The sequence below is a fragment of the Loxodonta africana genome, chromosome 4 (genome assembly GCF_030014295.1).
Source record: "Loxodonta africana isolate mLoxAfr1 chromosome 4, mLoxAfr1.hap2, whole genome shotgun sequence".
In the NCBI taxonomy this organism is placed as follows: domain Eukaryota; kingdom Metazoa; phylum Chordata; class Mammalia; order Proboscidea; family Elephantidae; genus Loxodonta; species Loxodonta africana.
Genome location: NC_087345.1, coordinates 164437461 through 164463294, shown reverse-complemented (window position 1 = coordinate 164463294; position 25834 = coordinate 164437461). Strand labels below are relative to the sequence as shown.

Genomic DNA, 25834 nt, shown 5'->3' with positions numbered 1-25834 from the left:
TGCATTTTAATTTTGCAAATCACCGTGGATTGTCTGTATGGTCAATGTTTCTTTAATGCAATTATTCTAAGTGACAAGCCTATTCTAAGTGAACCTGTGAGTATTGGCCAAGAAGTATGACAGGGTGTTAAAAAGTATTTTTTCACAGGGTGATAGTACACATATTCAGCATCCCAAAGGTATGTATACATATCCCGTCTCTTCCTGTAGAGAAAATGGGGAGCAGGAGGGGGAAAGGAGGGAAAATCTGTGCTATTTTGTCAACTTTTAAGTTTTTTTCCCTTCAAAATGACCATCAGTATTCTCTGCTCTGCAGGCCGCATTCACAATCAAATACAGGCGATTCTAAGGAATGAGCATTAGTCTACACTTAAACCCTCAGAATAAAAGAAATGGTAAAAATAAGTATACAAGTACCCATGGAAAACCCGTTGCCATTGAGTTGATTCCAACTCCTAGTGACCCTATAGGACAGGGTAGAACTGCCCCATAGGGTTTCCAAAGCTGTAATCTTTAAGGAAGCAGGCTGCCACATCTTTCCTGCAGAGCCCCTGGATGGGTTCAAACTGCTGACCACTGTGCCAGCAGGGCTCCCTACAAATACATTAAAAAAGAAATCCTTTAAATCTACTAAATGGGGGAATAAGAAACAAAACAAAACAAAAAGGCATGCAACGTATTCTGTACACACTAGTGAGATTTAATATTTCAAAAAATCACTTAAGATCACGCTCTTCTCTGACAACATTGCGATGACTGATGTGGGTGTAGTCCCTGTGAACAAATGAAGGACTGACTTTTCTTCAAGTACTGTATGAAGTTCTGTTTGTGGCTTACCTTTAAAATTTTTCTTTACAAATTACATGACTTTCTTAGGCATGATACTACTCGAATAGTTTTAGTAGATATTAAAATTATTTAGTCAGTGCTTTACTTCTTTTTTTTTAGTTACTTCTAAAAAAAAAAAAAAAAGAGAGGTACTAAGACTGACAATACAATACTGAGGATGTTCAAAAGTTCCCAAAGCACACAGATGCACATCTGCATAATTCTGGGGGCATTCTATCTCTTTCTGGAGTCCCTTTGGGGGTAGACTCGCTACTCAACTCATCACTTCCTTTGTTGTGGTCCTGACCATCCATCACACAATAGCAGGACAGACTGTAGAGAAGAGCTTTTTGTCTCAGGCATTCTGGAGGCCAGCAGTAGCCCAATAATCAATCAACCTTTTTTTTTTTTGTTAAGTAACCACTATATGTGCTGCCATTTAGGACTTTCTTGGGTCATTGTTCATGTGGGAGGTCAAGAAGAGGTACAAAAAATTAAAAAAATAAGGAAATGGAGCTAAAAGGGACTCTAGGTTTTATGGAAATCACCCAGTTCATCATGGTGATAACGTGGAATAAGTATGAAAAACTAGGTTTAGTGTGACCTAGGCATGAACAACGGAAACATGATTATGTACTTTCTCTAGCAAAATATGTTAGTCTGGAAAAAAAGGAAAAGGCATAGTTTCATTCAGCATTCATTTAGCTTAAACCACAGTTTTATTTATTTATCTGTGGGTATGAAAATCATTGTAGTTATTACTTCTTACATTTTTAACTTAATGTACTGCATTTTATTTCCTGAAATTAATTATATCTTTTGAAAAATAGAGCCAAAATTCATACTAGTTTTCTAATACAGTCATAGTTTACCAACAGCCAAAATTTAGTTAGCGTTGACAAAGGGAAATGAAAAACATTGAGTGTTTGTATCTCTTGGGATAACTTAAAAACTCTAATTCTGATTAGATCCAACAGATGGCAGTGATGTTATAAATTAATAGTTAAAGATATTCTAATAATATGCAGCATCTGCCCCTCAGTAGAATGCAAACCAAGAATAATTCTCTTAGCATTTGCATAAATAATGCAAAACTTTGATAGGACTAATTAGACAGAAGAGTACAGGTAAGTGTAAAAAAATTAACTAAAAAAGATAATTTCCTATTTTAAAAATCAACAATTTTCTCCTTTTCAAATAGTATTATAAATTGAGAGTTGTCAAAGAGATTAGCAGCGGACCAAGAAAGGATAATGTGACCTATAAAATGTCTTATTGCCACCTGGTTTCCATCTTCATCTCTTTCTTTATATGGGATTGTTTTAGCCCTCTCACTTTTTATTTATACACTTAATATTTTTGCATTTTCTTTATCCTTCTACCACTTCAAATAAGTGAATCCTGCTGTTCTTGTCCCCTTTTACTATACCTTCAAACAGCTATATTTATTCTTGTTTGTTGCTTTTTCATATTTTTACCCACTTTAAATAACCTTTATTCTTCGGGTAATGAAAAAGGAAAAGTCTCAATAGAAGACTCCTGTAGGCAAGCCTCCACTGTTGCTCGCGTTACCCAAATTACGTTAAAAACAAAACAAAATCACAAATGATACTGGTGATCGCTTTCTGTTATGAACATTGGTTGATGTCAGATGGGTCTTCCACTTTTTCACTGTCCTTTTATCTTGGCTGAATTTTTGGTGTAAGCCTACTTTCCCCCGAATGCCTATGTGGGCTGGGCACTGTTCTAAAAAAAAAAAAATTCTAGGTATCAGTAAATTAAACAAAGGTCAATCTCTTCACTGATGCTGGTGGAGGAAAACAAACAATAAATAATAAACATAATTATTATTATGTTATTATACAGCACATTAGAAAATAGTAAGTCCTATAAAATAAAGTAACATATGTGTGGATTTTTAACAGTGTAGTCATGGTTTTTTAGTCATGGTAGACCTCACTGAGAAAGTGACATTTGAACGGAGACTTGAAGGAGGTATGTAAGTGAGCCCGGCTATGTGGGTAAGAGCATTCCTTGAAGAGAGAGCAGTTAGTGCAAAAGGCCTACGGCAAGACGCTAGGAAGTTGAAAATACTAATATATTTTATAGCCTATTTTACTCTTCATCATGTTACTTGCCAACATTGACTTATTTATAAGTAAAGGCATTTGTGTTTGTTAATTATTATTTTTCAGTACAACCTCACTTATCCGTAACTGGAATACCAGGAAATTTCACATATCGAAAACATATGTGAGAAATACAAGAGAAAATAAAAAGGCCTCTGAAGAGTCAAAATGTGTACTTATAGAAGAGGTTTGAGGCCCTCATTTATGGCCTTTACATAAAAATCCGATCCAGCTTTTCACTAAGCAGAAAAAAAAAAAAGCAGAGGAAGGTGTTAAAAGGGAACTGCGGCAGGGAGGCTATGCCAATCAGGTCCATTGGCAGCAGTGAGGATTAATAACTGACAACCTGGCAATAAGGAGTGAATAAAACGCATCAAAGCCCAAAAGGCGCTGCCGCCTGGAGGCTCTATTCAGGTGGCCCAGCAGTCCCACCTTCCTTAACAGGCCCTGAAACACCACTGTGGGGCAAGTGATAATCACTTATTCAAAATGGCAACCAGAAATCCCCAAGAAAAATGGTCAGTACCAGAATGATCAGTTTCAGAAGGTCAGGAGGGAAGGATTTTAGAAGATTTTAGTTCAAAGTTATTATAAATTTTAAAAAGTTTCATTGATCGAAGAAGTAAATTTTCAAACATCCAGAAAACTTGAGTATCCAGGAGGGCTCATTCACAGAGGACACTAGATAGGCAAGCTCTTTTGCTAAGCTCTTTGGCATCAATTAAGGTGAGGTTCATAATGTTCATAAAGTTGAAAGTCTCCTACAAATGGGTATGGGCATTATTGCTACTGAAATTGATCACATCACCGTTTTATTACGTATGAGCGTGGTACTATAAAAAAGCAAGACATGTAAACTCTGAATTCAGAGATTTTAAGTTAAAATTGTTTTAGACATAGACGATAAAATTCAATTTTTAGATTATAAAAACAATTTTAATTAAAAAAAAATCCATTACTAAAAGTATTTTTCTCCTTCCCCAGGTTGATTTTTTTTTCCTTTAACTTAGAAAGTTTTGATTAGCCCATAATTTTCCAGGCAAAAATCTATCACATAGAGGAAATTATACCAGCATCATGTCATTATAACAGGCCAGTGATTGATCAATTTAGAAAACTTTGGTTAACTCATAATTTTCCAGGCAAAAATCTATTACCTGTTGCCATTGAGTCGATTCCAACTCATAGCAGCCCTATATGTAGAGGAAATTATACACGCTTCATGTGTTATTGGAAACCCTGGTGGCATAGTGGTTAAGTGCTAGGGCTGCAAACCAAGAGGTCGGCAGTTCGAATCCGCCAGGTGCTCCTTGGAAACTCTATGGGGCAGTTCTACTCTGTCCTATAGGGTCACTATGAGTTGGAATCGACTTGATGGCAGTGGGGTCTTTGGGGGGTTTTCATGTGTTATTATAAAAAAAAAGAAATTTCAATTCATGAAATTTGCCTCCCACTCCAGAAGGTGCCCTGAGTTTATGAATTAGAAATCCATTTAAGCAATCAAGATATGAGCATAGGAAAAGGGGCTACATTTTAACATATACAAAATTGTATTCACAGTGTTTGCAATGCAATGATCAGATATTCAAATGCACATGGAGGACTTTAGCTTTATTTTTTGCTTCTTAATGGCCTCCTTTACTTACTATTCATGTGTAGCAGAAAAGCAACTAGAAAACCCTAACTCCCCTGCCACCCTGGCAGCAAAGCCAGAGTCAACCTCAGTCACAGACCACCTGCCAGGAGAGCTGATCAAGTAGACTGATTCTAAAAATTAATGCTGGAAACACTGAACTGTTATGAGTTTAAGCTAATAGTTTCCTAAAGATTTGAGTGGGAATTTTTTTTAAATAACCAGTCATCTCTGTTATCTATTTTGTTGTGTTTGGCTTTAGCAATTAATACTCTAGGAGGCTGATTAGACGGGTCTACAAACTGTGGTTTGTTTTCATTCCTCTGGCTCGACTATAGAAAAAAAAAAATAGAATCTTTTTCAAATCCAGTCTTTAGCATTTGGTACAACTGTTTCAAATGTGACTCCATTTCCCCCTCAAAAATATTATTTTCAATATTCTTTAGGTCCAAAAGTCCAAAGAAGAAATTATACAGACCCCAGAGAACATCCAGAAACCACTTTCACTTATGGCCCACTTTCCTTCACAAACGCTGGTTGAAAAAAACACCAGAATGGGCAGTCCTAACTGACCTTCCTATGTTAACAAACTTGACCTTTCTATATTAACAAAACTATAGAGTCAGATGACAAAAACTGACAAAATAATTAGATGGAAAGAGAAAACATGAAAGCAGCCTCTTTTAGAACTATTTACCATTCTAATTTTCTATGATTTTATATAAAACTGTGATATGATATAAGCTAGGCAAACCCATATCAAATCAAGACATCTATACAGTCTGGAAGCCTATTAAAGAAGTCTAGATAATAATAGAAACCTAAGTTTCCTGAAGTTAGAAATGTCTTAATGTGCTGATACGATTTTTGCACGGGCGTGACAATACTAAAATAAATCACTGAATATGCTGTTTTCAAATTGCTACTTGTTATGACTCAACACTCTAGAAATCCGTGTGCTTTTATAAAGATGATCATGACCCTTAATTTCAGAAATTGCTGTATCAGAGTGTAGCTATTAAAGGAGCACAGTTTTGATGCTTACGCATTTTTGCCTTTTTTTTTTTTGCACATTATTAGATTTTTAGTCATTCCATTCAGCTTTTCTTATAAAATATGTGTGTGGGAGTAGAGAAAGGGAAAGGTTAAACAGCAGATTATGTATGTGGTGGGAGAGTTTATTTCAGGTTAGAAAAGGGTAATTTTAGACACAATGTCACAAAGCAATAATATATGAAAGTTAGCCACTGAAGTACCAAATGAGATACAGGGAGGGCAAATAATTATTTTATTTGTGAGAGTTGTCTTCAGGAAATTCTGACCATTTTATGAAACAGTCGTACCTCCTTCAGAGGGGAGAACATAGACTTTGGAGTCCCGCACACCTCTGTTTCATTTCTTGATCAGCTTCTAATAAATACGTGGACCCCAGAAAACTAGGTAACTTTTCAGAGCCTGAGTTTCCTCATTTGTTAAGGGGATTATTATGAGAATTTGATTTTAAAATAAATATAAATCACATATCACAGTGCTTAGAATACAGAAGGCATTTCTTTCCCCTAAGCTTTTCCATATATTTTCTCAGGATACGTTGTTTTTAAATTGTTTTAAATGTTCCCAGATTTATCTAAAAGGTATATCCTTTTAAAATGGGCTTTTAAACATTTTCTCTAGACTCATCAAATGTTTAGATCCTGTTGTCTTTAATGTTTCCGGCATTGCCCGTTTTATCTGTACTGGACGTGCACAAGAGATAGCCTACTGGCTGAATCAAAGGGTCTACACGTTTCCCAACCAAGTGCAAACAATCAGGATTTTGTGATACCTTTGAAAACAAGCCTATCTGATGACTCTGTTTTCGTGAGGGATCCTGAGAGATAACCGAGGATAGATCATCTGAAAGAATATGTAGACTACCTTGAAAGCCAAAATTTTAAAATGAAAACACCTTGAGAAAAAAAAAAAAAAAAGAAAAGAAAACGTCTCGGACTGTTATATATCCCACAAGTCAGTGCTGAGGGAGTATTTTTGTACTCACTTTGCATTGGCAGGATTGCAAGTTGTCAGATTAGCCAAGGCTAAAGCTGCTGCTTCCCTTACTTCATCGTTGTCGCTTTTTAGCAGCTGAATTAGCTGTGGAATCCCTAGAGCAAAAGATAGGGAAAGTAGGACTTTAAAAAGCATTGGTGCAAACTACAGTCCGGTAACCTAAAATTGTTCAAAATATTTTTTCCCAGTTTGCTTACCCTGATTATTGAAAAAATCTTTGCTGCCTGAATTCTCACACATTGCTGAAATAGCCTGGGAAGCAGCGATTTTAGTTCCATCATTCTCAGAACCCAAAAGGGTGACAAGGCATTTTTCAACCTCTTGTTCATGAAAAAGTTTTCTATTTTCAGCTTTCCATAAAACAAAAGAAAAAAAAATTCAGCATTTTGCTGCAAAAAAGGAGCCACACAGCAAGATAATAATGAGCAAGCATTATTACCTACTCATCCAGAGTATGACAAGAATTCAAACCATTTGCTAACTTCAGTCACAGAGTCTAAACTCAACAAAATACCTATTCAATCTTTAGAACAAAGTGAGTGTGGGAAATGAAACATGAATATTGCATTTTCTTCCCCCTCAGATTCCCTTATATGTTATCAGCACTGTGGCAATGGAAATTCTATAATAAGAAAGAAGCAAGTTTCAGACTTAGCAAGCACTTATGAGCCCCGGTGTCGAAGTGATTAAGAGCTTGGCTGCTAACCAAAAGGTCTGCAGTTTGAATTCACCGGCCAATCCTTGGAAACCATAGGGGGCAGTTCTACTCTGTCCTAGTGGGGTTGCTATGAGTCGGAATGGACTCAACGGCACACAGCAATGGGTTGGGTTTTAAGAAACACCAATCATGTGCCTGGCACAGTGTTCAGTATGTACCAACTAAAGATAAAAGTCTGCTAATTTCATGGTTATTTTAAATACAAAACCCAAAATTTGAAGAATGCCTGAGATGTTCAAACTGCTCAGTAAGCTAGACAGTCAAGTCTTCAGGAGAAGAGCCAAGGAGAAGAGAAAGTGAAAATGAGAAGGAAAGTATAAACCACGTCTTAAGGAATTTACAATCTTATACAAAAAAAAAAAAAAAAAATCAGTTATCTTTTATCTCAACTTACAATGCATGTTAAAGTGGCAGAAATTAAAATAATTGTTTCACTTGACAAGTTACCATAAACAATCTAAAAGTAAGCTAGTATAGTGTTCTTTATTTGGAAATGAAAAAAGTTATGACCCTAAGTATGTACCATAATATTCAGCCCAGAATAAAACACTAAATTTGAAACCAAAATGTTCTAATTTTCTTTTTGGTCCTTAAACATTGTTTTTCTCTCTTGATTTAGCTGGATTTTTCATAAATGACTTTCTCATTACTATACGAAGCCAAATACTACATTGAACCAAATGAGAATATTAGGTTCCACAGTCGGTGTTCTCTAGCTAATTCTAAATGAACCAGTTACTGTTATTAAAACCATGTACTAGAAAAAATATATGAAAGCAACCCCAGTTTAATGCCATAAAAAGCTACTAGGGCTAGTTTGAAAAGAAACAGCTTACAAACAATTCCTAGCCAATTTATTCACGATTCCTTCAAAAAATTTTGTCATAGGTTCAACTCTTCATTCATCATCCTTTATAAGTCAATTTATACGATTAAAATAGAAAAATGTGTGATATGTGCTCTTAGGATGTTAATATATAAGAGAATAACATTAGAATAAAAATCTCTGAAAAAACGCCGGTAATTTAGCTTACAGTACCTCCACGTGGAACGAATTCATTCGTTACACATATTTAAATTAGCTAGTTTTTTTTTCTTCCAGGAATATTTTCAGAAATTAATAGCAACTAATGTTACATTTTAAAGTTAATGCATGTTGTCTCCTTTCCTTTACCACTGATTCAAAACACCACCCTCTTTCACAGAAGCAGTGTCACCTTCAAATGTCACCACATTTGCAAATAGTTTTGGCCTTTGTTCACATGCTACGCTGATGTATGCTGAGCAGTCTGGCTATAACTGGCACAGGCTGAATTACTAACCCTTCTGTTCCTTCATCTTAAACCAATCAGGAACCATGTCCTGTAATCCTATCATTTTAATCCCTCGCTCCTTTCATTTAAAATTAGAATTCGGGCAGGCCATACTGGTTTTTTTGTTTTCTTTTTAATAAAGAGGCAGCGGTTAATACTCGAACCTCGAGTATATGGCTCCTGCAGTGTTTTAAAATATATGCAATCGTTATTAGTTTTTACCGAATAAATAATACCCGAAACTTTTCTAGAGTATCTCACCTAAAATGCTTCAATTTATAATGAAAACTTCCCTAATGTCCCTAAATCAACCTTCCTAAACAGAAGGTGCTTAACATGGTTTCTATCCAGAAAATCAGCCAAAAGAATTCATTTGAAAGACTAACTTTAGAGTATGCAATTATTACATTCAGAAAAAAAATATATATATATACAATTACGTGAAAGATTTTTTTTAAATAATTTAAATAAATGTCACGGGCAATTAGGTTCTCAACCCTGCTGGGAAAGTTCTCAGAATCCAGCTTGTTCATCAAACCTCAGAAGTGCTGACTGCCGTGTGGGTATAATAGATTTAAAAGACGGATTAACATATGAACCAAGTACCTTTATGGAATTGTTACACCGAGAAGCAAAGTATTTATGTTTTAATGACACAAATAATAAAGACAGCAAGCTAGTTATACTGTGAATAGAATCAGGTCTTTCAAAAATGACATTTGTTCAGTATCACTAAAATAAAAAAGCCTGAGATTTTGTAACTGAAAATAAATCTGTATGTAATGATGCTTTTCTTCACTCATTCTCCGAAGTTACTATCCTGCCATCCTCCTGCTGAGATGTTAATGCCAGTTCGTAAACTTAAGGTAGCGTGGCAATTAACACCTTCCTCCTACTGATGCCAGGTCAAAGGCATACTGATTGGGGCTTTCCACAGTCAGGATGCACGCTGAAACTTAACAACAACAACAAAAACTTAGTCTAAGAATGTGAATTATAAATCACCCAACAATTTAGCTCCTTTAACAAACAATGTTCGCCTTGAACGTTGTGCTCGTTTAAAGAACTTCAAGGGGCAGAGAGTCTAAGTTAATTGTAGTGAAACAATATGGACAGGGACAGGGAGAATGGTGACACCATGTGAAGTAGGTAACCACTGTCGATGAACCATACCTGGAATATTGTTGAATGGGTGTATGTTTTGTTGTGTGTATTTTCAACACAAATTAATTTAAAAAAGAACGTGTATTATGTATTTGTGTGTGCCAACTGTGTTTTTGAAATGGAAAACATATTACCTGGCCTTAAAAATTAAAAAAAAAAAATTTTGATAGTGATGAGAAGGGAAAAGAAAATGTGAAAATTAGTATTGATAGTTAACATTATTCTTAATAGCAGCATAAAACCAAAAAACCAAACCCACTGCTGTCGAGTTGATTCAGACTCATAGCAGCTTCAGAGGGTTTCCAAGGCTGTAGATCTCTATGGAAGCAGACTGCCACATCTTTCTCCCACAGAGCTGCTGGTGGTTTCGGATCGTCCACCTTTTGGTTAGCAGTCTATTCCTTTAGCCCCTGCACCAGCAGGGCTCATTAATGACATTATAATGGCTGACATTTATCAAAACCTACATAAGAATGGCAACCCTGGTGGTGTACTGGTTAAGTGCTACTGCTGCTAACCAAAGGGCCGGCAGTTCAAATCCACCAGGTACTCCTTGGAAACTCTACGGGGCAGTTCTACTCTGTCCTATAGGGTCGCTATGAGTCAGAATCGACTCCACAGCACTGGGTTTGGTTTGTTTGGACATAAGAATGGATTTTTCTAACTGTGGAAAATTATTTTAAAACATCTTCATGATTATTTACTTTCAATACAGAAATATTAGGAGATAGTGACTTTGTTAATTCTTGTTAAACTTCTAGAGTTTATCCTTCTAACTAATATAACACTTATGTCTAGTTAGTTAAGCTGGCTGGGTCTGGCAGATAAAGTTAAGACAGGCAACAGGTTCATATAAAAAGGAGATGATAAGAAATATAGGTAGAATCTGGAAAGAAGGCAGTCTAGAATTCAAGCAGGGAGGAAAAGGTGACCCTTGTGAATTTGGCCAGGTAAACAGAGTTAAGAGATAAATAAATCAACAAAATAGAAGATAATGATTAGATAAATGAAAAAGATGCTCCCCTGTCCTCTAACACTGGCCCTGGGGAACAGGGTATTGGTTCTGTCCTAGTATCGGGTTCTAGTCAGAGATGGGCAGTTCCAATCCACAAGTGTTATGGCTAAGGCAATTAAAAAGCCAAAACCCATTGCTGTCGAGTCAATTTCAACTCATAGCGACCCTATCGGACAGAGTAGAACTGCCCAAAGAAACAGCTGGTGGATTCAAACTGCCGACCTTTTGGTTAGCAGCCGAGCTCTTAACCACTAAGCCACCAGGGCTCCTAAGGCAGTTCAGAGGTAGGGAATTCTGCTTTTGGATAAGCTTGGAATAGAGAGATTTTCTCAAAGCCCTTCCCTTATTCATGAGAAGGTACACTCTTGAGGATTTATTGAGATACGTGGACAGAAAGTCTCAATCTTTGTAGAATCATGTATCTTTCCAGACAATCCAAGAACCAGTCTTTCAGATATGATATCTCTTAGGCTATAAGAAAACTAAACCACCCCTGCACCCATTAGATTTGAAGATTTATTTGACATGTGTTTCCAACGTTTGTACAGTCACCAAAGGGCAAACAATTTAGGAAGGAAGGAGAATACGCCAGAGAGAATAGAGGAAGGTTACCAGTTGAGAAAAATGGATTATAAATTATAAGCTTTTACAGTACTAGATGAAACCTGAAAGACAATGGTGAAGGAGATGTGGTGACTACAATACAGACAGGCAGTTGGTCTAGTGGTGCTAGGGTAGGTGTGACTTTCATTGCATCTGGGAAATTGAGGTTCAGCTAAGCAATGGAAGTTATCTTTGTGCTGTGCTTTCTTGGTCCTCCAAATTAGCTGAGTCAGATTATTGCAATTTATGCACAGGTTGTTGCTTTAATCTACCGTAGTAGAGACAGATGAAAGTTATATGGTGTAAGGAAAAATGTGAGAAAATTTGATGGCTTCTTTAAGACAGAGTGGTTACACTAGGTTAAAACGTGAGAAACTACATTTTAAAAACTTTCTTAAGGGCAGAAAGGGAAACAAGTTCTCTTATTCACACCTCAAAAAGGAATGGAGTTGGTGAGGATGTGGAAAAATAGGAAGCCTTGTACAATGCTGGTTGGAATATAAAATGGTTCAGCCACTGTGGAAAACAGTTTGGTGGTTCCTCAAAAAGTTAAACACAAAATTGCCATATGATTCTGCAACTCCACTTCTCGGTGTATACCCCAAAGAATTCAAAACAGGAACACAAACAGATACATGTACATCAACGTTCATTGCAGCGCCATTCACAACAGCCAAAATGTGGAAAGAGCCCAAATGTCCATCAAGAGATGAATGGATAAACAATTTGTGGTATACATACACAATGGAATATCAATCATCAGTAAAAAGGAATGAAGTACTGATACATGTTACAACATAGATGAACTTTGAAAACATTATGCTAAGTGAAAGAAGCATATTCGAAGACTCCACATATATGAAATACCTAGAATAGGCAATTTCTCAGAGACAGAAAGTGGATTAGTGGTTTCTAGGAACTGGAGGGAGGGGGAGGGAATGGAAAAGGACAGAAATGTTTTGGAACTAGATAGGAGGTGGTTACACAACATTATAAATGTACTAAATGCCACTGAATTGTTCACTTTAAAATAGTTAATTTTATGTTATGTGAATTTCACTACAATAAATTATTAAAAAAACAAAAAGTTCTGAAGTTTGAAATTTTGATTTTTCCTGTAAATCTAGCTATTAAATTGCTGAAGAACATGGATATCGATAGGTTAAAACAGGATTTCCAAAATCAGAATCCGGACTAAGGATCTAAACCAGAGCAAACATGTACAAAATTACAATCTTGCATAAGTTACATGTTTCAGAGCACAATGGAGAGTGTCTGAGCAGGAACGAATTGAAAACCAATGGCCTTGTTTGTGGTTGTGGAAAATATAAGAAGCTCTAATGCTAAGTTAGGCCTTTTGGCCTCTATCTTGCTTTATCCTAGGCCAAGAGGTCTTAACTTGGGGTCCAGGGACCCAGAGGGCATAGATGGGCTTCAGGTACTCCATGAACTCCCTAAACTTTAAGGGAAAATTTTGCACATATGTGTATTTCTTTCACCAGATTCTTAAAGAAACTCAAGATCCCTCAACAGCTGAGTTTGGTCCAGAGAGGCTGTAGCTCACTCACAGTCATATAACTAGTCTTGCAGTGCCAGTAGTCTCAAATGGATTACCCAATAAGCAAGGTAAGCATGTGCTTAGGGCATCAACAAAACAGAGGCACCAGTTGTAGAAAGCAAAGACTCATAGATGCCAAGCAGACAGGACATAAGGAAAAGCAAGCACTCCAGTGGAAGGCCAATGGGCAGTGCACTAAATGAAACTGATACCATTTTATTAATTTTGTATACAATAATAATCACATTTTCCTATCCACTTCAGACCAATCAAGCATAATCTCACATTCAGTTCTCTTTCATCAACCACATAAGAATGTGCTGGCAGCACCATAACCACAGTTTGTGACGTCTCTGCACAAAGTGAACCAAAACACGTCTTCAGTTGAGCATACCCTTGTATTTGTATCATGCTCTCTGCAACTGCCCTCGCCCCCATCGGGTATCAGTAGTAGTACGATGAACTGTGAAGATGCAGCATCAAAGAACAGGAAGTGAGTGCACAAGTTTTTAAGTATTATTTCCAGACAAAAAACACTTGTGGAGATCTGTGATGGGCCTGTCAACAAATACTCTATGACAAACCAATGAAATTATTTTCGATTGCCTTGCAAGTACTATTTCTTTTACCTATCTCAGACCTGAAGACCAAAATTACATGTTCCAAATCAATTTTTTTACTTACTAATTTTCAAATATAAATGTTTTTGTTAATGTCTAAATATTTATGTAAATTTTATTTTATAAATTTTACTTCTTTTGTAAATTTTATTTTCAATTATTTGAATTTATTTGTTATGTTAGAATGAAATTTAAAAAGTGACACACCAGGTAAAATGAAACAGCAACATCTAAGTGGAGTGCAAAAATGAATGCTTGCAGAAGATAATAAGAAAACTATTTGTGAATAGCTAAAGATAATTCCTTTTTATTTTTTTTTAGGGATTCACAAATACTTTTCTTATTATCTTCTGCAAGCATTCATTTTTGCACTCCACTTAGATGTTGCTGTTTCATTTTACCAGGATATAAAATTATGTCGCTTTTTAAATTTCATTCTAACGTAACAGAAAATTCGAATAATTGAAAATAAAGAAAATTTACAAAACAAGTAAAATTTATAAAATAAAATTTACATTCAAATTCAGACATTAACACAAACATTTATATTTGAAAATTAGTAAGTAAAAAAAAATTGATTTGGAACATGTAATTTTGTTCTTCAGGTCTAAAGATAATTTTCCCCTTGTGTCTGTCAGCTTGTCATATTGTGGGGGCTTGTGAGTTGCTGCGAAGCTGGAAGCTATGCCACCGGTATTCATTTACCAGCAGGGTCACCCATGCAGGACAGGTTTCAGCTGAGCTTCCAGACTAAGACAGACTAGGAAGAAGGACCTAGCAGTCTACTTCTGAAAAAATTAGCCAGTGAAAACCTTATGAACAGCAGCGGAACATTGATACAGTGCTGGAAGATGAGCCCCCCAGGTTGGAAGGCACTCAAAAGATGACTGGGGAAGAGCTGCCTCCTCAAAGTAGAGTCCACCTTAATGACGTGGATTGAGTAAAGCTTTCGGGACCTTCATTTGCTGATGTGGCACGACTCAAAATGAGAAGAAACAGCTGCAAACGTCCATTAATAATCGGGACCTGGAATGCACAAAGTATGAATCTAGGAAAACTGAAAATCATCAAAAATGAAATGGAATGCATAAACAATGATATCCTAGGCATTAGTAAGCTGAAATGGGCTGGTATTGGCCATTTTGAATCCGACAACCATACAGTCTACTATGCTGGGAATGACAACTCAAAGAGGAATGGTGTTGCATGCATCGTCAAAAAGAACGTTTCAAGACCCTGAAGTATAATGCTGTCAGTGATAGGATAATATCCATACGCCTACAAGGAAGACCAGCTAATACGACTATTATTCAAATTTATGCACCAACCACTAGGGTCAAAGATGAATAGAAGATTTTTATCAGCTGCTACAGTCTGAAATTGATCGAACATGCAACCAAGACGCATTGATAATTACTGATGATTGGAATATGAAAGTTGGAAACAAAGAAGAAGGATCAGTACTTGGAAAATATGGCCTTGGTGACAGAAACAATGCTGGAGATCAAATGATAGAATTTTGCAAGACCAACGACTTCTTCATTGCAAATACCTTCTTTCACCAACATAAACGGTGACTATACACATGGACCTTGCCAGATGGAATGCACAGAAATCAAATTGACTACATCTGTGGAAAGAGACAATGGAAAAGCTCAATATCATCGGTCAGAACAAGGCCAGGGGCCGACTGTGGAACAAACGTCAATTGCTCATATGCAAGTTCAAGCTGAAACTGAAAAAAATCAGAGGACGTCCACAAGAGCCAAAATATGACCTTGAGTATATCTCACCTGAATTTAGAGACCATCTGAAGAACAGATTTGACACATTGAACACTAGTGACCAAAGACCAGATGAGTTGTGGAATGACATCAAGGACATCATTCATGAAGAAAGCAAGAGGTCATTGAAAAAACAGGAAAGAAAGAAAAGACCAAGATGGATGTTGGAGGAGACTCTGAAACTTGCTCTCGAACGTCGAGCAGCTAAAGCAAAAGGAAGAATTGATGAAGTAAAAGAACTGAACAGAAGATTTCAAAGGGCGGCTCGAGAAGACAAAGTGAAGTATTATAATGACGTATGCAAAGAGCTGGAGATGGAAAACCAAAAGGGAAGAACATGCTCAGCGTTTCTCAAGCTGAAAGAACTGAAGAAAAAATTCAAGCCTCAAGTTGCAATAGTGAAGGATTTCATGGGGAAAATATTAAATGACGCAGGAAACATCAAAAGAAGATGGAAGGAATACACAGAGTCATTATACCAAAAAGAATTAGTTGATATTCAACCATTTCAAGAGGTGGCATATGATCAGGAACCGATGGTACTGAAGGAAGAAGTCCAAGCTGCACTGAAGGCATTGGTGAAAAACAAGGCTCCAGGAATTGATGGAATATCAATTGAGATGTTTCAACAAACAGATGCAGCGCTGGAGGTGCTCACTCATCTACGCCAAGAAATATGGAAGACAGCTTCCTGTCCAACTGACTGGAAGAGATCAATATTTATGCCTATTCCCAAGAAAGGTGATCCAACCGAATGTGGAAATTACAGAACAATATCGTTAATATCACATGCAAGCAAAATTTTGCTGAAGATCATTCAAAAACAGCTGCAGCAGTATATTGACAGGGAACTGCCAGAAATTCAGGCAGGTTTCAGAAGAGGACATGGAACCAGGGATATCATTGCTCATGTCAGATGGATCCTGGCTGAAAGCAGAGAATATCAGAAGGATGTTTACCTGTGTTTTATTGACTATGCAAAGGCATTCGACTGTGTGGATCATAACAAACTATGGATAACATTGCGAAGAGTGTGAATTCCAGAACACTTAATCGTGCTCATGAGGAACCTTTACATAGATCAAGAGGCGGTTGTTTGAGCAGAACAAGGGGATACTGATTGGTTTAAAGTCAGGAAAAGTGTGTGTCAGCGTTGTATTCTTTCACCATATCCATTCAATCTGTATGCTGAGCAAATAATCCGAGAAGCTGGACTATATGAAGAAGAACGGGGCATCAGGATTGGAGGAAGACTCATTAACAACCTGCGTTATGCAGATGACACAACCTTACTTGCTGAAAGTGAAAAGGACTTGAAGCACTTACTGATGAAGATCAAAGACCACAGCCTTCAGTTTGGATTGCACCTCAACATAAAGAAAACAAAAATCCTCACAACTGGGCCAATGAGCAACATCATGATAAACGGAGAAAAGATTGAAGTTGTCGAGGATTTTATTTTACTTGGATCCACAATCAACAGCCATGGAAGCAGCAGTCAAGAAATCAAAAGATGCATTGCATTGGGTAAATCTACTGCAAAGGACCTCTTTAAAGTTTTGAAGAGCAAAGATGTCACCTTGAAGACTAAGGTGCGCCTGACCCAAGCCATGGTATTTTCAATGGCATCATATGCATGCGAAAGCTGGACAATGAATAAGAAAGACCAGAGAAGAACGGACACCTTTGAATTGCGGTGTTGGTGAAGAATATTGAATATACCACGGACTGCCAAAAGAATGAACAAATCTGTCTTAGAAGAAGTACAGCCAGAATGCTCCTTAGAGGCAAGGATGGCAAGACGGCGTCTTACATACTTTGGACATGTTGTCAGGAGGGATCAGTCCCTGGAGAAGAACGTCATGCTTGGCAGAGTACAGGGTCAGCAGAAAAGAGGAAGACCCTCAACGAGGTGGATTGACACAGTGGCTGCAACAATGAGCTCAAGCATAACAACGATTGTAAGGATGGCTCAGGACCGGGCGGTGTTTCGTTCTGTTATGCATAGGGTCGCTATGAGTCGGAACCGAGTCGACAGCACCTAACAACAAAGATAATTCCAAAATTAACTTCCTTTTTAAAATGTAATGAATCAGAAGGGATCTCTTCCATTGAATGCTTGGGTTTAATGGATGGAAATCGTTGTTCCAATACCGGTAGTGCTGAAATTACTAATAGCAATACAAATATAAGAGAATTTGTTCCAAATTCTGCATCCATTTCTTGCTGTAGTAAAAAAAGATAATGGTGTCAAAAGTGAAACTATTTTAGAATCTGCAATTTTCACATATGCAGAACCCAAAAATAACAGAAATACAGACCCTGCTTTGTGGAATATTTTTTCCTCTAATGATGTAAATGGAGCCCTGATGGTGCAGGGGTTAAGAGCTCAGCTGCTAAACAAAATGTCGGCAGTTCAAATCCACCGGCTGCTCCTTGGAAACCCTATGGGGCAGTTCTACTCTGTCCTATAGGGTAGCTAGGAGTTGGTATCAATCCCATGGCAACAGTTTAACGATGTAAATCATTGGATCAAAATGAGAGCCAAGTGATCATCAACATCACAGTGAACCATTTGAAAACTGATGTCAAAAACTTCTGGATGTTAAACAAACAAGGTAATTAATCCAGAATACATTTCTAGGGTGCAAAGCTAATGGTGAAAATTATACGAGGGAGTGGCTACTGTATTCTCTATCAGCTGGCTCTGTATATTGATTTCTTTGTGAACTATTCAGACCTAAATCATTTAATTCTTGATTTACTGTGGATGGATTTAGCAACTGGCGCAACTCAAATATGATTGATAAATATGACAACAGTGTAATACATAAAGATTATATGTTGTCATATTTAAACTGAAGACATGGTTTTGGTTTAACTCATGAACGGGAAACACATATTAATGAAGAATGTCAGTATTGGAAAGCCATTTTGCAACACATTGTTGCTGTCATTGTAACAATCATTGAATGTGGACTATCTTTTCAAGGAAAAACTGAAGCACTTGGGTGCCCATGAAATGAAATTTTTCTGAGCTCACTTGAACTCGTTGCTCAGTTTGGTTCATTTTTAGCAGGTCATATCTCAAAATCTGGTAACACAGGAACGGGCAACCCATCATAGATGTCTAAAACAATGTGTGAAAAATTGATAAATTTAATAAGTGATAAAGTTCAATTAACTCTTTTCAGTAAAATAAGTACAGCTCGATATTTCAGTTAGTCTGTAGATTATGTTCTTGATCTTTCTCATACAGATCAGCTAAGTATTGTTTTAAGATACATATCTCCAACAGATGGAAAGCCTGTTGAGCGACTTACCACATTTACTAGCTTAAAAAGTCATACCGGTAAAGAAATTGGAGACCAGGTGCCTCACTATTTATATGAAGTCTGAAAAATTGATTTTTCTAAGTGCAAAGCTCAGTCCTATGGTAATGCTGCCAATATGTCAGGGTGTTATAAAGGCATGCAACAAAAAATTTTAGAACATAAAAAATGTGCCATTTTCATACCAAGTGCTGCACATTCACTAACTCTTATAGGACGTAATGCAGTAGATTGTCTGGAAGCAGTTGATTTTTTTTTTCTCCTGTTCAGTTACTCTACACATTTTTTGCTGCCTCTACTCACTGATAGGCGGTTTTTAAAACATATTTAGGCAATGATCAAGTATTAAAATATCTTTATAATATACATTGGGAAGCGCATGCTATAGCAACAAATGTACTACTGGAATCATATATTCAGATTCTAGATGCCTTAGAAAATATTGCTGAAGACCAGACACAAAAAGGATGTCAAAAGAGAAGCTGAGTATGTATTCATGTTGGTTATGTGGAATAATACATTACAGCATTTTCATCAAACGATTCAAGCGCTCCAAGATTCATAAGTAAATTTAGAGATATGCACAGGTCTCTACCAGTCATCAACAGGGTATTTACATACTTTAAGAGAAGATTTTGAAAATACAACAAAATAAGTACTGGCAAATACTGATTATCAAGCAGTTCACTGTCACAGAAGCATTAGAGACAAGTAAATGGTGGAAGTACTCCAGGAAGTATCATTGAGTACTAGAGATCAATTTCTTACAACCACATACTACACCATCACTGACACACTTGAATTTTGTATGAAAAGACAGGCAAAAGTGTATGAAGTTCTTTCGAATAGATTTTCCTTCTTAAACCTTGTGGGTATACCCGATGAAGAACACATGACGGCATCCAAGATATTAGTGCAGACTTACCTCAATGACTTAAACACAAAATTTTACGGAGAAGTACAATTTCATTCTTACATGAGAAGTAAGTTTATAGATTCAGGAAAGAGAAATTTTACTCATGTAGGCATGTATGATTCTATAATAGAAGATAAAATACAATGCGTATTTCCCAATGTTGAAATTGCTTTATGCATATTCCTAACTTTAATGATCACAAGTTGCACAACAGAATGCTCATTTTTGCCCCTATAGACTCAAAAACCCTCAGTGTACAACAATGATTCAAGAAAGACTCAATTCATTATCCTTATTATCTATGGAAGTAAATATTGTTCAGCACCTTAACTGTGACAAAAATCACTGAAGAATTTCTAAGAGCAAAGAATAGAAAGAAATGTTTTTAAGTATAACATGTTGGAGATGAAAGATCTAGCTAAAAATACAGCAGTTTGTTGTACCATTTGTTTTATGATCAATCATTAAATTTTCTTTTATGACATCTTTTCATTTGTTCATTTATAATTATAATATTTATTACAAAACAAATATCAAAATCGAAATATGAGCTGTTTAAAGCAAAATTGATGAAAGTCAATTTTTCATTGTGGGAGATCAACGGAATTTTACATTGATTGTTGAAATAACTAAGTTCACTGACTCATTTTCTTTGTTGTAGAATATGTGGAATATTCTTTTTATAGAAAATGTGGTATATAGTAAAAATCTTAGTACCCTGCATCCACTAAAAATTTTATAATCCAGTTCATCTCATTCCACTAAAATGGCATATGCCACTTTTGCGTTCAGTTGCTAATATTATAGTGACATTTAAAAAGAAGTTACATCATGAATAACTAAGACACACACAAACACACACACGTTTATATATAACTCACATATCCCGTTTGAATGCGTACATAAGCAGAGGTGGAAGGGGGCCACACCGATTATCAGTGTTTAAGGCCCTTACGTGACTTTATCTGGCCCTGCCAGTAGTGGAACTAGTACTAGAACACCAGGAACTCTGTTCACTACTATGTCACGTGAAACTCACTATTCCATGAATTAAACTTATGAAACTCACTGCCCCAAGAGGGGCTGGAACAAACTGAGAATGACTGAGCCTCACTAGACCAAAGAGAAGCTGCAAAGTGTAAAAATTTTAGGTTTGACATTGTCCATGTCTGGCCATTACACCTCTCTTGAGGTCTCAGTGAGCTATGAAGGCCTATGATAGATGGAAAAAAGAACTGACCAGCTATGTTAATATCTAAGTTCCATTTGACAAAATTCTACATAAGCCAACTTTGGCAAATATTAAAAATCTTAATTTCATAGCCTGTCTTTAGATTTTACATTTATAGTGTAACTCACGAAGCCCCACTATGTTGACTATGTACCATGAAATTCTGCTTCCCATATTCAAGATCTGCCTTAAAGAAATCTAGTATGGGTTGAAAAAGAAAATGATTTCCATAGTATACACATAGACATATATACAGGTGTGAGTATATATGTTTAGAACATAAATAATTTAAAATAGCAAAATCTGTCATCATTTGTAAGAAGAGTGATGCAGAAGGGAGAAATAAAATCACATTTTTTATTAAATAAAATACTCCAAAAATACATAAATTAAAACTATAATTTCATTTTTGGTGCTTGTGATGTAAATAATCTCATATTTTACAGATTTATATTGACATAGCTTATCACTGAAATAAAAATCTTATTATGTATATAGTATGAGCATACTGCTTCTCATAGCTATATAACACGACACTACTAGACTCCAACTAAAACTTGAAAATTACTGTATTGATATCATTCCAAATGCAAATTTATTTAAAAAAAAAAAGGTTTCAGAATCAAAAATAATACACATTCTGTATAAATTCCAAACACAAGAGAAATAAAGGCTTAAGACTTAGTTTAGGAATGATTGTTTAAAAAATTTGAATTATAATTAAATCCTACTGAGTTTATTATATCCCTGACAAAGCAATCTCTAACTCATTGGCATTGAGGTGAGTTTTGGGCTTTAGTAAGAATTATAGCACTATTCTCAAGTGGTTATTTAAAAGCAGACAAATACTCTATTGTTTGTTAGCATTAATCAAAACCCAGAATACAAGAAAGATTATGTATGCTTAGTTTATGTAAAATAAAACATACGATCATAAGCTGCTTTAGTAATTGCTTTTGCTGCATTCTTCTGGATATCAGGAATTGTAGAGTTTTCTGCAAAAGTTAGGAGCTTTTTAAGACCCCCTGTCTGCTGAATCAGCACCATAGTATCCATATCTTCAAGGCAATTGGCTATCACTGAAAGTGCTTCTATATGAAGGTCATTCAGTTCCTAATAATAAAAGCAAACACAACTTTAGAAAGGATGACTTAAACTTTCCAAATTTTATTGCATGATGGACTTAGGTCAGTCAGAATATAATGTAATTAATTTTGTTGTGACAGAGGCCTGAGAAAAGAGGAATTCTGTTTTTCGAAGTAATAATCAATCTCCTTTGCCACATTCCCCATCTTTTCTCATTTCCTACTCCAAAATGTTTTATGGGTAAAAAATAATGTTATGGAGGAAACTTCCAGTAATGGTAGAGTTGTTCATACAACTTCTACCAATAGTGATTTTAAAATGTGGAGGAAATATCTTTAAAAAGTACTATTTAAAGGCACTGAATACATCCAAAAACAGACAGAAGATGAAGTAAAGAATATTCTTCAAAATCTGCAACTGGAAGGAAGAGGTATTGTGAGTTTGTGGCTTTCCCTAACCCTCAGAACCGTAGGCAACTGTAGCCTTATGTGAACAGCCAGAAATTTAAGGAGGAAATCCTGGAAGTGAGAGAACCACAGAAGGGATGTAACTCAAAATCTGAGAATAAACTATGCTCAAATCTCTGGGCGATCACTAAACCAAACATGAGTAGAGATCATCCCAGGGACTCTGGTGGGGGAAAAAAAAAAAGGCAGCGACTAGAAAAAGAAGATATCCTATCCTTGAAAGAGGGAGCTGTAGTTTTATAATAATAAAAGGGCCAAGACATCAGGAAAAAAGTGACATTTATATATGTAAGTATGCTTGATAACACAGCTTCAAATTACAAGAGGCAAAAAGTAACTAAACCAAAGGGAAAAATAAACAAATCCTATGCAATAATTTTTTTTTATATACAATAATAGCAGAAGGTTTAACACACTTCTTTCACTAACTGATAAAAAAAAAAAAAAACTAGACAAAAAATCAGTAGGGATATAGAATATTTGAATGACACTGTCAACCACTTTAGCCTACCTGACATGTATGGAACATTAATCTTCAAAACAGCAGAATACACATCCTTTCCATTCTTCAAGATCAGCAATACAAAACGAGTCTCAATAGGTTTCAAAATACTGAAATATTTACAGAGAATGTTCTCTGATTTACAACAGAATTAAATTAGAAAACAGCTACTACAAGGAATCTTGAAAAATTAAATATTTGGAAACTAATTCTAAATAAACCATGGGTCAAAGAAGAAATCACAAGGGAAATAAGAACTGAATGGTAATGAAAATACAACATAGCAAAATTTGTAGGATGTAGCTAAAGTAGTGCTTAGAAAGAAATTTATAACTTAAAATGCCTATACCAGAAAAGAGCAAAGGTCTAAAACTGACCTTAGCTTTCTCCTTAGGAAGTTAGGGAAAAAAGAGCAAATTAAAGGCAAAGTAAAAAGAAGGAAAGAAATAAAGGCAAAAGAAGAAATCTATGAAACAGAAGCAAACAGTAGAGAAAATCGGTGAAAACAAAGACTGACTCTTTGAAATATTTTTTAAAATGATAAATCTCTATCTCAACTGAGCGAGGGAAAATACAAATGGCCAATACCAAGAATTATATTAGGGAGACTACTAAAGATCTCCCATACATTACAAGCATGCGAAGGGAATATTATGAACTGTATTAAGCCAGTAAATTAGACAACTTAAACTTAATGGACAACCAGACTCTTGAAAGACACAAATAATGAAAACTGACACAGGAAAAAAAAAAAAAACAGAATATCTGAATACCCTTATATCTCATTCAAAACATTGAATTTGTAACTAAAAACCTTCTCGTTAAATTCCAGGCCTAGAAGGCTTCACTGGTAAATGCGATCAAACATTTAAGGATAAAATCATATCAATCTTATAAAAACTCTTTCAGAAAATAGAAAATAAATTAATCCTTCCCAACTTGTTTTAGAAGCCAGTTTTACTGATACTAAACTCCAACAATTATATAAATATATAAAGAAAACTACAGACTAACATCCCTCGTGAACAGAGACACAAAAACCTTTAACAAGGTATCAGCAAATTGAATCCAACAACATATAAAATGAACAAGTGGACGCTTATTCCAGGAATGCAAATTGGTTTAATATTTGAAAATCAATTTAATTCACCATGTTAATAAAGGAAAAAAAAAAACTAAATAACCATCTCATCTGATTCAGAAAAAAAAAACATTTAAAAAAATCTAGCATGCATACATAATAAAAACTCGCAGCAAACTAAAAATAAAAGGGAACTTCATCAACTTGAAAAACCTACAGTTACAATCATACTTAATAGCCAGAAAATCCTAAAGAGTCTGCAAAAAGCTACTAAAACTAATAAGTAGGTCTAGTAAGATCCCAGGATAAAAAAGTTAAATACATAAAAGTCAATTGTATTTCTGTATACTAGCAATGAACAATTGAGAAGTAAAATAAAAAATACGATTTAATTTACAACACATTTCTAAAACATGAATTGCATAGAGATAAATTGAACATAATGTGTGCAAAATCTGTGCACTGAAAGATACAAAACATTTTTGGAAGAAATTAAAGAAGGCCTAAACGAATGCAGAGATATAATATGGCTGTATGCAGAGACATTCAGTATTAATATGTCAACTTCCCCCAAACTGATTCATAAAAGTCCAGAAAATGAGAACCAAAAAACCAAACCCATTGCCGCTGAGTCAATTCTAACTCACAGAGACCCTATAGAACAGAGTAGAACTGCCCCATCAGGTTTCTAAGGAGCTCCTGGTGGATTTGAACTGCCGACTTTTTGGTTAGCAGCCATAGCACTTAACCACTATGCCACCAGAGTTTCTGAAAATAAGAGAGTTCCACTAATAAATCATGAATTTGGAAGAATTTCTGAAATGCAGAAAGATTTAGCCTCATGGAGAAAACACAGTCTGAAGCATGTGTATAAACACGTGCATGAGGAAACAGTTATAGAAGTAGAAGCAGTTACAGAGGTTGCTCCAAGGTCAGAATCAGTGGATGAAAGGAGAGGGAGGGGAACATGAGGCAATCATCAGGATGATCATTTGAGAACCATATTGGGAGCACACAGCAGCTTAGCCCTTCCTGCCTCCCTATTCCTCTACAGTGGACAGCAGAGAGGATAACAAGAAGCTAAATCAGAGAGTGTGAACGCCTGGCTGGGAAGATACAAAGTGACCCAGATAGCCAGTGATGCCAGGAGGAATGCGGAGTCCCACTTCTAGAAAATAAGCTCCTGGCGCACCCCACTGCACATAATCCTGTTCCATGATAATAATAACTGGAGCTAAGTCCCTGTGAGTTTCTATGTGTAGACAAATGGGAATTATCAAACACAAAGATAGCAGACAGACAACAATCAGCAAATATTATTGTAAACCCAAAAGAGTTAATAAAGAGAACAAAATTTTAAAATAAGTGTAACATATCCTAGAGGGATTCAAGGGGCTCTTATTTTATCCAAAGAAAGAATCAATTAGAAATCTCAGAAATGAAAAATATTTATAGAAATAAAAATTTCAAGAGATGACTGAATAGTAGAATGAACAGAGCTTTAATATAAAATAGTGAGCTGAAAGATATTGTCCAAGGATTCTCCAAGAATGCAAGCCAAAGGGCAAATGGAGAGTATAAGAGAACAGTATAAAAATATGGAGAATATATTTGGAAGGTCCAACATCCTTATAAAAGCAATTCTAAAAAGAATGAAAAAAAATAATCAAAAGAAATCATTCAAACTATATTGCGCAAGTGAAAAAACCCTCAGTGTAAAAGAATCCAGCATGTACCAAGCAGGATGAATAATTAAAAAAAAAAAAAAGCTACATCTTGATAGGTCATGAGGAAATTTCAAAACA

At 35.8% G+C, this 25834-nt stretch overlaps 1 protein-coding gene across 1 annotated transcript in view; it reads right to left on the bottom strand.

The window, feature by feature from the left end:
- The window catches only part of ARMC3 (armadillo repeat containing 3), a 138620-nt gene that overhangs the window by 53550 nt on the left and 59236 nt on the right, over positions 1-25834 (bottom strand). The window contains exons 9-11 of the mRNA XM_064285195.1: positions 21823-22006; positions 6837-6989; positions 6629-6734 (exon numbers count right to left, since the gene is read on the bottom strand). Coding sequence (XP_064141265.1) covers positions 6629-6734; positions 6837-6989; positions 21823-22006 — 443 coding nt within the window. The remainder of the gene's footprint in view (positions 1-6628; positions 6735-6836; positions 6990-21822; positions 22007-25834) is intronic.